At 38.4% G+C, this 12,329-nt stretch overlaps 1 protein-coding gene across 3 annotated transcripts in view; it reads left to right on the top strand.

Moving 5' to 3' along the window:
- The first annotated feature begins 2,860 nt into the window (after positions 1 to 2,860).
- BIRC6 (baculoviral IAP repeat containing 6) overlaps positions 2,861 to 12,329 on the top strand; it is a 190,170-nt gene continuing 180,701 nt past the window's right edge. For 2 of the 3 annotated variants that reach the window (XM_039887450.1, XM_039887449.1), the window contains exon 1: positions 2,861 to 3,265. In XM_039887450.1, coding sequence (XP_039743384.1) covers positions 2,947 to 3,265 — 319 coding nt within the window. In that variant the 5' untranslated portion in view covers positions 2,861 to 2,946. The remainder of the gene's footprint in view (positions 3,266 to 12,329) is intronic. The other variant, XM_039887440.1, reaches the window with a different exon arrangement.

The raw sequence follows: 12,329 nt of genomic DNA, 5'->3' as shown, positions 1-12,329 counted from the left end.
ATATGCTGTTAGTTGTAGGGTTTTTGTAGATTTTTTTTTTTTTTTTATTAGGTGAGGAAAATTTCCTCTATTTTTAGTTAGGTGAAAGTTTTTTTTTTTCCCATGAATGGATATTGGATTTTGTCAAATGTTTTTTCTTGTGTCAATCAGCCTTGCCTTTTGTGTAGACATTTTTGATTTCAGCAAATTCCTCTTTCCAGAATGATTGTCAGTAGGACTTTAGTTGATTACCACTTATGCCCAAAAAGGTTTGACTGGAGGCCCTCAAAAGGCCATCACTTCAAAATAGACTAGCCATGAAAATCAGTACATTTTCAATGTCAGGAGTATTTGCTCTTAACTCCATGTACAGAAAGGCATCAACAACACTGTTGATGTTGAACTTCTCTCAGTCTTGACCAGTTTCATTTTTATGATAATTTTAAATCGAGGAAACTTAACCTCGATCCTGAAACACTTACTGCAGTCTTCGAGGTCTCAACAAGTGCTCAAACTTGTTAATGAAAAAATACATATTCTTGTAAATTGAAAAAATACATATTCACAAAAACAAGCAAGAAGTTACACTAAAGAGTGCTCTTTGAAACACTTGTTTTGAAGGATTCTATATTTATATGAGTTTGTGATATGTTGGTTAAAGGAGGTTAAATAGGGTTCTTTATCATGGGGGGGTGGGCTCCAAACTTTTGATGTGCTAATGTGTATTATAAATCTCCCAAGAGGAGAGATATAAGGAGAGTTGTTTCTCAGATTTCTTTGATTATGGAAGTATTTTATTTCAGAACACCATCTGGGTAATTAGCTTTGGAGAATGCTGGTTAATAGGTGAAAGCAGAGTAAATTCATGTAGACAAAAGAAATAGTTTTTTCCCCAATCAAAAAGAAAATGTAACACAGTCTAACAGACAAATATATTCATCAATTCTTTCAATATAGTGCAACATTAAAGTACAGTCAGTTTAAATTTAGAGTTCAGGTTACTAGTTTGTTTTCCCTATCAATAAGATGGGGAGTTGATTAGCATTTGAGGCCTATGAAGGGAAACTTTTCAGTTTAATGTTAAAGTTTGGTCCAAATGGGCCTTGAGAGAAAAAAACTTAGAAATGGCAGTTTTTAGTTTCCGCTTATTTCTTGAGATTTAAAAAAATGTTTAGAAAGAACACTTACAGTTACATTTAGATTTGTTTGCTTTCACTCCTTTACCTCAAAGCACTGAAGTTTTGATCATGAGGGTTAAGTTAGGAGTATGGGTTCTGGAATCAAACTGCCTAAGTTCAAACTCTAGCTTGCTCTTATCCTCTTCTCACAAGCTGTGAGATCGGGGACAGATCATTTAACCTCTCTGTTCTTCCATTTTTACAGTTTACAGGTACTTGTAACAAAATGTAAGCAGGGCAAGTAATGATAAAATCATCATCTTTATCTGACACTGGGTGAAACATTCTCAGAATGTATAAGTGACTTGCCCAAGTTCACAGATAGAGCTGATAAATGAAGCCACAGTGACTCAAAATCAGATATTCATTTAGACTTTAATACTTGGCTATTTTCCCACTTTATTATGTGTTGCCTCCTAACATCAGATAAAAATGGCATATTTGCCATTCCAAAATGGAATGGATATATAGATTACATAAATACAACCTTGCATAACAACAGCTTTTAGATGCACTTGGAATAATCCATGAAGACTTCCTGAAGGAAGTCTGCAGGAATGTGGGAAGGTAATTAACTTTCATAACTTTTATTGAGCACCTACTATATGTCAGATGCTATTCTACATGTTTTACAAATGATTCTCATAACAGCACTTTGCTTAGGTTTTAAGGAAAAGGAAATGAGGCTTTCCAAAATGATTCCCAAAATATACAGAATATACAGTTCTGTATCTTGATTGCACTGCACAAATCTACATGTGATAAAATGTCATAGAACTAAACACATCACATAAATGTCAAATCTCTGCTTTTGATATTGTACTAAAATTATGTACTATGTAACTGTTGGGGGAAACTGGGTGAGTTGGACGTCTTACCTTCGAGAAGTATTGGTCAGGTATTTAATGGAATGTCCTTCAGTTTGTGTCTGTCCACTTTTTTCATAGGTAGGGGGTGTGGGTTTTGGGGAGGCAGATCATAGAAGTCTGTACTATCTTTGCAACTGTCAATGTAATAATTATTTCAGATAAAAAGTTAAAAAAATGAAGTTATTCTCTGAAGGGGAATGATTAGAAAATTTACTTGACTGGAGTTCCTACCACACACATCTCACATAACTCGAGTTGTTTGCAATGTGGCTAGAGAAACTAGGTTTAGTTATATGCTTCCAGCATCTCATATCTGGGCCTTTTGTTAAACAAAAAGATTCCAAGATTGGGGGCACAGGTTTGGGGGAGGTCGTTTGTTTGCTCCAAATCTAGACTAGAGGTTTTTCAGACTGTTTATTCTCAGAATAGAGCCGTGGCCCACACCCAAAGGTCTCCTTCCGGACACCGCCGAACAGCTGCACCGCGCGTGCTGGAAACCGTCCGGACGCAGGCAGAGCCGCAGCAAAGAGCTTCAGGGCCTCTCCGACCGGTAGCGCGGGACTGTGTCCCTGCCCAGCGGAAATACACGGGAGCCCAAGCTCCCCCTCTCCAGAAGCCCAGGCGTGGGGCGGAGCCCACGCAGCCGCCACTTCCAAAGCTCAGAGAAACTGGGACGTTGCGGATGCGGAGCTGCACGGACCAGCGGCGCGTGGCACGCGCGAGCCGTCCCGCGCATGCTCCACCCTCCGCCTCCTGCCCCCGCCCCGCCCCGCCCCGCCTCTTTCGCTGGCTCTCCTCCTCCTCTGCCAGCCAGCATCCTCTGAGCTTGGCCCCTCCGGGCGCGCGGCCGACGTCCCGCGTGCGTGCGGGCGCCTGACTTCATTTCCGGCTAACGCGCTCAGCTTGCCCCCTGGCCCCGGATGGTGACTGGCGGTGGTGTTGCACCTCCCGGGACTGTCACTGAGCCGCTTCCCAGTCTGATTGTGCTGAGCGCAGGCCGGAAGATGGCGGCTGCGGCGGCCTCGGGCCCGGGCTGCTCCTCAGCGGCGGGGGCGGGAGCGGCCGGGGTCTCCGAGTGGCTGGTGCTGCGAGACGGCTGCATGCGCTGCGACGCCGAAGGGCTGCATAGCCTCTCCTACCACCCGGCGCTCAACGCCATCCTGGCCGTCACCAGTCGCGGGACCATCAAAGTCATCGACGGTACCTCGGGGGCCACCCTGCAGGCCTCGGCGCTCAGCGGTGAGTATGCGGCACGCCGGGCGGGGGCCGAGCCTGCCGCGGTAGGAGCTGGGCCCTCGGGATGCCGGGGAAGGAAGCAGCCCAGTCCCGGGGCTCGGCCTCTGGAGGAGGGGAAGCGGCGTGACGGTAGCGGGGAGGCGGGAGGGCAGAGCTGGGGGCTCAGGCCTGGTTGTGAAGGGAGGCCCGGAAGCTGATGGAGGAGGACCGTAGGACTTGGCTATTTCAGCGGCTGCGGCTGGGAAGGAAAGACTGGCGAGTCGGACAGTGGTGGGAGTTGCCTTTTGGGTCTTGAGCGTCTGTAGGTTGGTCCTATGGGAAAGGAGGAGGCCTCGGAGCTCGGCCCCGGAGAAGGCCAGGCCTCCGGGTAGGACCTGGAGGAGTTGTTGGTACTGCGTTCTGCTAGATCAGGGAGCAAAAGGTTCGAAGAGTTGGTCCCGACGTGAGAGGCTGGTGGCCCGAGGCAGGCGTCCGAGTTGGTATCTAAGCCCTCTCCTCTAGTGGAGAGAAGCGGATCTTCGGTTGTTCCCAGGACCCGCAGGTGCTGGGATGTACCACCGAGGGCTTCGTCCCCGGGGTGGGGGTGGGGTGGCCTGAAGTGGGGGTGGGGTGGGAAGTAGGCGGGCTAGCTGCCTGAACTGTTCCGTCGACGACTTTAGGACTCTGGCGGACGCCATGGAAGACTAGACCTTGTCCCCTAGCTCTGGGTTTCCAACTTCCCCAGCGAAGAGAAACTCGGGACCTGCGGTGTGTGGAATGTCTTTGGGTTCGTAATGAGGTGAAACTTCAGATCCTTTCTACTTGTTTTACCACAGTGAGCCGAAAGTTGGGATTGGAGGTATGTCTGAATCTCACCGATGGAGGAAAGACGTTCTGGGGGGTGTACACGTTGGTCCAGGGACGGGACTTTTAGTATGCTTGAAGTGAACGCTCGGTGGACTGGACTGGAGTGTTTTGGAATTGCCCTGGACAAGTTATATTTGGCTGAGATGACATTTCATTTGCGGTTTAATGAGTGGCAGCTTAATTCAGATGTTATAAGTTGAGATTGGAGAGTGAGTATATGAGTTAGTTACTCATGAATAGATTTATAATATATGCAACTATCAGCATTTAGCCAAGTGGAAGTAGTTATGTGGTCTACCAATTCACTTGTATTTTAACATAGACAAATAAAGAAAGATTGGTATAATAGTTTACTGTGTGAGTAATAAGGCACTTAAGTGGCAATTTAGGGATACAAAGATAAAATAAGGGATTTAATTTTTATTAATGTGAGAGTTGTGAAAAATGGATTGTGTATAGTTATAGAATATAAACCTGGAAAATATCTAGGCTATGTCTAAGAAAGTTTTGAATTGTAGGCTTATAATTTTTCTTTTCTTGGCTTAAAAGACGGGAGGGGTGTCTCAGATGTAGCAATGAGCTAACTACAGCTTGGACATAACAGCTTGTATGTGAGGGAGATATTCATTAGAAATGGGATATCTTATTAAACTGACTTAAAAATTTTTCAGATAAAAAAAGTATAAAGAATAATTGTGATGATGTATCCCCGACTCAGTTTAAGAAATAAAACATTACAAATAGAGTTGAAGCCTCCTCTCTGTCCCTTCTGGATTGCATTCCTCCAACCTTCTCTCTCCTTTAAACATTTTAATTTAGTTTTATAATTTTCATACAACTTTATTTTTTTTAGCATATACTTGTATCTTTAAACAATATCTAATACTGTCTTATGATTTTAAATTTTGAATAAGTGGTTTAGTATTTGCATTTGGGTTTCTGTAAAAGCCGTATTAACAAAAGTTTTAAAATGATTTCAGTAGAAAGAGGAGTCTCACGAGGTGCTTTATATCTGGAGGCCATGTTTGAGAAAAATAATGTATGCTAGAGTTTGTTAAAAGTGGTTGGAGAAATTGGACATATGTGTCTGTGCCTGTTCATGAAAGGGAAAAAGTCACTGTAGTGGTAGATTACTAAAGGAGAGGGTTTTAGGTGCGTAATACAAATATAAAGGTAGGTGCATAAAATCTAATGCTAATTTTGGATAACTTAGTTGGTATTTGTTGGGGCATTTGTTAATTAGAAAAGTATGGGATTGGATACAATTGTAGATGCCTGTGCATTGAGGCTTGAATATGTGATTAAAAATATATAGAGGAGTTATGGCAAACAAAATAAAAGGATTATAGAAAAAGTTTGAAAGTAACTGGACAAATTCTGAAATGTTTTCATTATGAGAAGTGAAGTTTATTAATAATAATTACCAGAAGTTGTATAGGATCATGTATATGTCATCTATTCAGATGATTGCAGAGGGAGTACTGCATTTTATGTTCTGCCTGGAATATGTAGATATTTAGTAGGTTTGTTTTTAGTGATTAATAGAGATGACAGTCCTATAAATAGAATGGGGAGAAGGTGCCAGTAGTGACCATGGTCCTAACATGACCCCTTTTGTCAGTTCATGGACAATGAGCCACCTTCTGTTCTACCCGAGAGGAAAGACATCTTTGAGGGAATAAGGAGTGGTGTAACCAAAATCATAGAGTTTTATTAGGTGATAGAATAGTGTGTCTGATGGATAGATTCAGTTTATAGCATTATGGTTAGCCTGTTATCCAGGTTGGAAATGGAAAGATGGGAACAGGACTTGTATGTATATGTATTCGGTTGGATGGCAAAAATGGTGAATTTTTAACTATATCTACTAACATATCTTCACATTATCTGTATCTGACATAAATGTTTATAAATACACTTGCATTAGATTAAGGAACTATATGTATATTAGTAGGTTAGGCAAGTGTTTACTCCCTGTTAAGTGTTTAAGGGTTAAGATTTTAGAGTCTTTGTGCTGATTCCTTGGTCTGGCATTAAGCGACCTCCATGATCTGGCCTCTACCAGTCTCTCTGTTGTTTCCCTGTTTTTTGTTCTGTGCCGTTCGTTCATTTAATTTCCTTTCCCAACTCCAGTACTTTTGTTCTTTCTTGGAATGCACCAGTTCCCTCCAGACAGTTAGACAAATCTTATCCATTTTTCAAGACCTAGAGCAGATCTTAACTTCTGATTGTTTTGGTCCGTTGTCATTCACTGAACCCCTAAGCACATACTGTCCTATTAATGTCTATTTTAGTAATTTGGCAATTTACTGTTTGTGGTGTGTTTTCTGTCTTAAGCTACTTAAGTTCCATTTTATTTAGTTTCTTGTGGATTTATGATATGTGTTTAACTGTATTTCAAACTCCTGTGAAAACAATCTTTTTTGCTTGTTTATATCCCCTCCCCAGGATGCCTAGTACAAAATATTAATAAATATTTTTGATTCATTACTTTTGGTGTAAAGTAATGAATATGGGTGCTTCCTTATATACTGACTGCTAAATCAACACCTTCTTTAGCTTTGTTTTGTTCTTAGATTTTTTTTTTAGAGCAGTTTTAGATTCATAGTAAAATTGAATATACTGCTCCCCATACACACACCCTTCAGGAACATATAACCTCCCTTACTGTCAACATCTGGCATCACAGTGGTATGTTTGTTAAAATTAATGAACGTGAATTAACACATCATTATCACATAAAATCCACAGTGTACATTAGGGTTCACTCTAGGTGTTATGCATTCTATGGGTTCTGACAAATATATATGGCAAGTCAGTCGTACAGAAGAATTTCACTGCCCCCCAAATCCTCTCTCCTCCTCCCTTCCCCCTGCAACCACTGATATTTTTACTGCCTCAGTAGTTTTGCCTTGTGGTGTAGTTGGTATCATACAGTTATGTAGCCTTTTCAGTTTGGCTTCTTTCACTTAGTAATATGCATTTAAGTTTCCTCCGTCTTTTCATGAGCTTACTTCTTTGTAGCATTGAATAATATTCCATTGTCTAGATATACCACAGTTTTTATCCATTCATCTACTGAAAGACATCTTGGTTGCCACCAGGTTGTGGCAGTTATGAATAAAGCTAATATAAATATTTGTTTGTAGGTTTTTGCTTGGACATAAGTTTTCAGTTTATTTGTGTAAATATCAAGGAGTATGACTGCTGGATCATATGGTAGGATTATGTTTAGTTTTTTAAGAAACTGCCAAACTGTCTTTCAAAGGTACTGTACTGTTTTGCATTCCAGCAGCAATGAATGAGAGTTCCTGTTGCTCCACATCCTCATCAGCATTTGATGTTGTCAGTGTTTTGGATTGTGGCCATTTTAATAGGTGTGTAGTACTTATCTCATTGTTTTAATTTGCAGTTCTGTAAATAATAACAATGTTGAACATCTTTTCATTTGCTTATTTGTGGACTTTGGGTTTAAAAAATCAAAATAGCTCTACATAAACCTTGTGACCATATTTATATTACTAGATATGTTCCTCTCTTTAGCTCTCTTTAGTTTGTTCACGCAGTTTAGCATAACAGGAAGGAGCCTGGTTTTGGATATTGGTTTGGGGTAAGATCTCAGTTTTTTTTTTTTTCCCTTCTTTTTAATTTAACTGTGTTGCCTTAACTAAATTACTTAACATTTCTGTTCTGATTTTCCCTTTTGCAAAATGGGGATGATAATTAAACTAATTATGAGGATTAAGTGTTAATACATATAAAGTGCTCAAAATGTTCTTATTGTAAATCTCTGTAAATAACCTTTTTTTGCTTTTTTACATAAACCTTTTGGATATTCTCTTGTTGAATTTTTTTGAGTTTAACCTCAAATTTGAACTTTTTAGGAATTTTTTTGATACCACCTTTCATAGCCCTGCAGAATCCATCTAGTTTTTGCTTTAATGTAAGAGTTAGGTATTGTTAATTTGTTCAGTATTTTTTCATTTCTTTAATTACTGGTGGTGCTGTTTTCTGTTCCTGAAATAGTACTCCTTATCCTCTAAATATAATACTTTTTATTTTTTTGTTTTTATAAGCTTTTTGGAGAGCATGTGGAGAGAATGGACTTTATGTTTTAGGTAGTCCTGAATTTTGATTTTTATTTCACTAACTCACTACCTAAACCTCAGCTTCCTCTTTTGTAAATGAAGATTAATATTTAATAGGATGATTGTGAAGATTAAGTGGTAAACATATTTAAAATGCCTTACACTTTCTTGGCATGTGTGTGGTAGGTACACAGTGAATGCTAATTCTCCTAAGTCTCATGGGTGCTTAATATCGCCATGCTCTTCATTATTTAAAAAATGTTCACTGACATAGTGTTTATATACAGAGGGATAGATAGATATCATTCAAATGTAGATGGAAATATAAATGTTGGTAACAGATGTTACCTATATTTGGATAAATATTTTTCCGTATGTCAGAATGAAGTTAAGTCTGTTGTATTCTGTGTATATATGGATTGTTAAGTAGTATATGTACATAAGTAAATGAAGACGTGTGTGGATATTAATTAATTGCTATTACAGTATATGTGTAAGAGGAAGTCATGTCTCCTCAGTTTCTGAAGTGGGTACCAGATCTTTGTCATAATGAAAAAGAGGAAACTCTAAAGCTGCTCATTGTTTTTAGCTATTAGATAAACACTTTAGTTTTACACTTCTTTATGAATATTTTCCTTTATCTTTTTCCTAGACAGACATCGACTTTGATTTGATATATTTGTACAATGATCATAAATGAGAAAAAGACCGTTGTACTCTACTCATTTGCAGCCAGGTTCAGATTGAGTGAATTCTAATTGATTGATTATGACAGCTTCTTGTTCAGACTTAAAGCCCAGAGCTGCTTCTTTCAAAAAATCTTAGAATATAGAAAACTAACTAGGTTAGCCTGCGTAGTCCTCAAGAAATAAGTTTGATGAATAAAACTCATCACTTTAGAGATAAAAATATTTTTCTTACTACTTCTGAATTGAGCATGCATTAATTTGGATGAAATGCAAAATCTTTCTCTACATCTCTGCTTTGAAATTGTGAATGAGGTGATAACATTAAGAAGTACAGATTGGTAGTTAGGAAATAGTCATAGGGATGTTAAGTAAAGCATAGGGAATATAGTCAATAATATAGTAATAACTGTATAGTGCTAGGTGGGTACTAGACTCATCAGGGGGACCACTTTGTAAAATATTTAAATGTGTAACCACTGTGCCATATGCCTGAAACTAATATAAAATAATATTGAATGTCAGCTGTAATTGAAAAATCAAAAAAGGGGGGACGGGTGAAGGAGAGTAAGACATTCAAACTTCCAGGTATAAAACAAACAAGCCATGGGGATGTGGTTTACAGCATAGAGGATATTGTCAATAATATTGTGATTGCATTGTACGATGTCAGGTTTTGCTGGACTTATGGTGATCACTTCTTTAGGTATATAAATGTTCAATAACTATGGTATACACCTGAAACTAATACAATATTGTATGTTAGCTATATTTAAATAAAAACCTTTTTAAAAAAAGACAACAGGAGTAGTAAACATTTCCAGTTGTATAAAAAAAGAAAATTAGAAAATTGTAAATGTTTCAAGCCACTTCCTATTTCCTGACTAACCTTGGTACATGCTAGGTACTTCTTAGTCTCAATTATTCTTTTATATATATAAAAAAATAATAAACAGTATATAGCTGGGATTTCAATAGGCCTAGAAGATAGTTGCCTTCTGGATGCGTCTGAGTTCTTTATAAAAATTTAATTCATTTAATTCAGCAAATCTCTTTGTGCACTGAGTATGTACATTGGCTCCTTTTCAGTTGACTGACTTTAGTAATGGTCTGTGATGACCTATCATATCAAAGATTTGCCATTTTTTAGCAAAACATTTTTTCTATAATTACTGAGTGAATTTATATTGATTTAAAAATGTTTTACTATGTTTTTAAGATCTTCTATATTTATACAAACTTTTAGGTTTATCTTCTACATTTTTATATTGAATGCTCAAAGATTGTTCTGCTGTAGCCAAAAATTTATCCTAGTCTTTGTTTTAATAGTATTGGACTTATTAATGAGAGGCAGTATAAGAGATCAGCCTCTGGAGCCAAACAGCTTGGGCTTAAGTCTTGGTTCTCTTTGATCTTGAAGTTCATCTATAAAATGAGGTAATATTGCTATCTACCTCATCAGGTGGTTATGCGAATTAAAATGAGTCAATATATGTAAGCATGCAAAACAGCGCCTTCTATGTAGTATGTGCTAAGTGCTTATATTTTATTACTTTTTATTCTTGTGATAGCAGTGGTTGTTTGCTAAATATAGCAGATGTTTTTGTTACAGATATTCTATTGAAAGTTCAGTATTTTCTTCCAGTTTTCCACGTACGTGGGAATGTGACTGGGTGAAATCTAATAGACATAATTATAAGAGCAGTAGTTTTTATATTATAGAAGTATAAACTATGTAAGTTAATTGATTTTAGACTTGAAATTGTTAAAAAAGCGAGGTGATGTGAAGAGCTGATTGAGTGGTATTCATTCACACATTTATTGAACAGGTGTTAGGCACGGGGGTACAAAATAATTAAGGCAACATTTTGGCCTTTGCATGCATGCTTGGTGATGATTTTAGGTAAAGCATTTTAGCATAATGTCTTTAAGTTCTGTGATATAGATGTGTGGAATGCTGTGTGAGTTCAGAGGAGGGAGTTTCTTCAACCTGAGGGAAATAGAGAAGGCTTCTCAAAGGAGGTTGCCTTTATGATTTCTTTTGAAAGGTGAGATACTGGGAGGGAATGTTATGGGCATGATCATCTTAAGGCAAAGTGCTTGCTTGTGCAGAGACATGTTGATCTTTAAAAACATGATGAATTCAAGGAACAGACGTTTTTGGGAGAGAGAGGTTGGGGTTCAGGCTATGTATGGGAACGGTTAGAGTTGAAGCTGAGAGATAGGCAAGGACAAGGTCATATAATATGTTTTGCTAAGAAGTTTGGACTTGATGTCAGTAGTAGGGAGCCATTGTAGGTTATAACATGATCAAATTTATTTTTAGAAAGAGTTGAAGCCAGTGCCCAGGTGTAAGAAGTGATAAAGGTGTCATTAAGGTAATTTGAGAAGTAGGAACAACATAATTTAGTGACTGTGGGAATGAGAGATTGACAAGATGAAAATTACTCATGCTCGGATTCCTACTTTGAGTAATGAATAGTCTTTATTAACCCAAATAAGCAATACAGTAGTCTCCCCTTATCCATGGTTTCACTTTATGAAGTTTCAGTTACCCGCTGTCAACCATGGTCTGAAAATATTAAATGGAAAATTCCAGAAATAAAGAATAAATAAGTTTTAAAATGTGAGCTGTTCTGGGTAGCGTGATGAAACCTCAAGCTGCCCACTTCATCTTACCCTGGATGGTAATCATCCCTTTGTCTAGTGTATCCACACTGGACACTCTGTTCACCCCCTCGTTATTAGCCTTCTTCATTGTCAGATTGACTGTCATGGTATTGCAGTGCTTGTGTTCAAGTAACCATTATTTACCTAATAATGGCTCCAAAGCACAAGAGTAGTGATGCTTGCAATTTGAATAGGACAAAGAAAATCAGTAAATGCACTCTTTAAATGAAAAGGTAAAAATTCTCGACTTAATAAAGAAATAATTGTATGTTAAAGTTGCTAAGATCTATGGTAAGAACGAATCTTCTATTGCTGATTTTTTTCTTTATCTAATTTATAAATTAAACTTTATCATATGTATGTATGCATAGGAAAAAACAGTACTTATAGGGTTTCAGGCACCAAACTGGAGGTCTTGGAATGTATTTCCTGCAGATAAGTGGGAACTACTATATAAGAAGGTGTGATGAGTAGCTAAAAGGCTGGGTAATGAGAGAGAGAGAGAGTGATTTCAGTCATGTTAACTTTGAGGTTCTTGAAGGACATCCAATTAGAGATGGTCAGAAGGCATTTGGAAATGCAGGGATGAAGCCTGAAGATTTGGAGATACACATATGGAAGGCATTGGCATTTATAGAGAAAGCCTAGTTTAATGCTTAAGGATATTGGCTCTGGAGCCAGACTGAGTTGTAGTCTGTGATTCACTACTTAGTAGCTGCGCCCTTGGGCAAGATGCTTAACCTCTCTCTGCACTCCATAATTAATACCTAACTCATT

This window comes from Pteropus medius, unplaced genomic scaffold (genome assembly GCF_902729225.1).
Source record: "Pteropus medius unplaced genomic scaffold, Ma_sr-lr_union100, whole genome shotgun sequence".
NCBI lineage: Eukaryota > Metazoa > Chordata > Mammalia > Chiroptera > Pteropodidae > Pteropus > Pteropus medius.
Note: the sequence above shows the minus strand (reverse complement) of the source record. Positions and strands in the feature narration are given on the sequence as shown.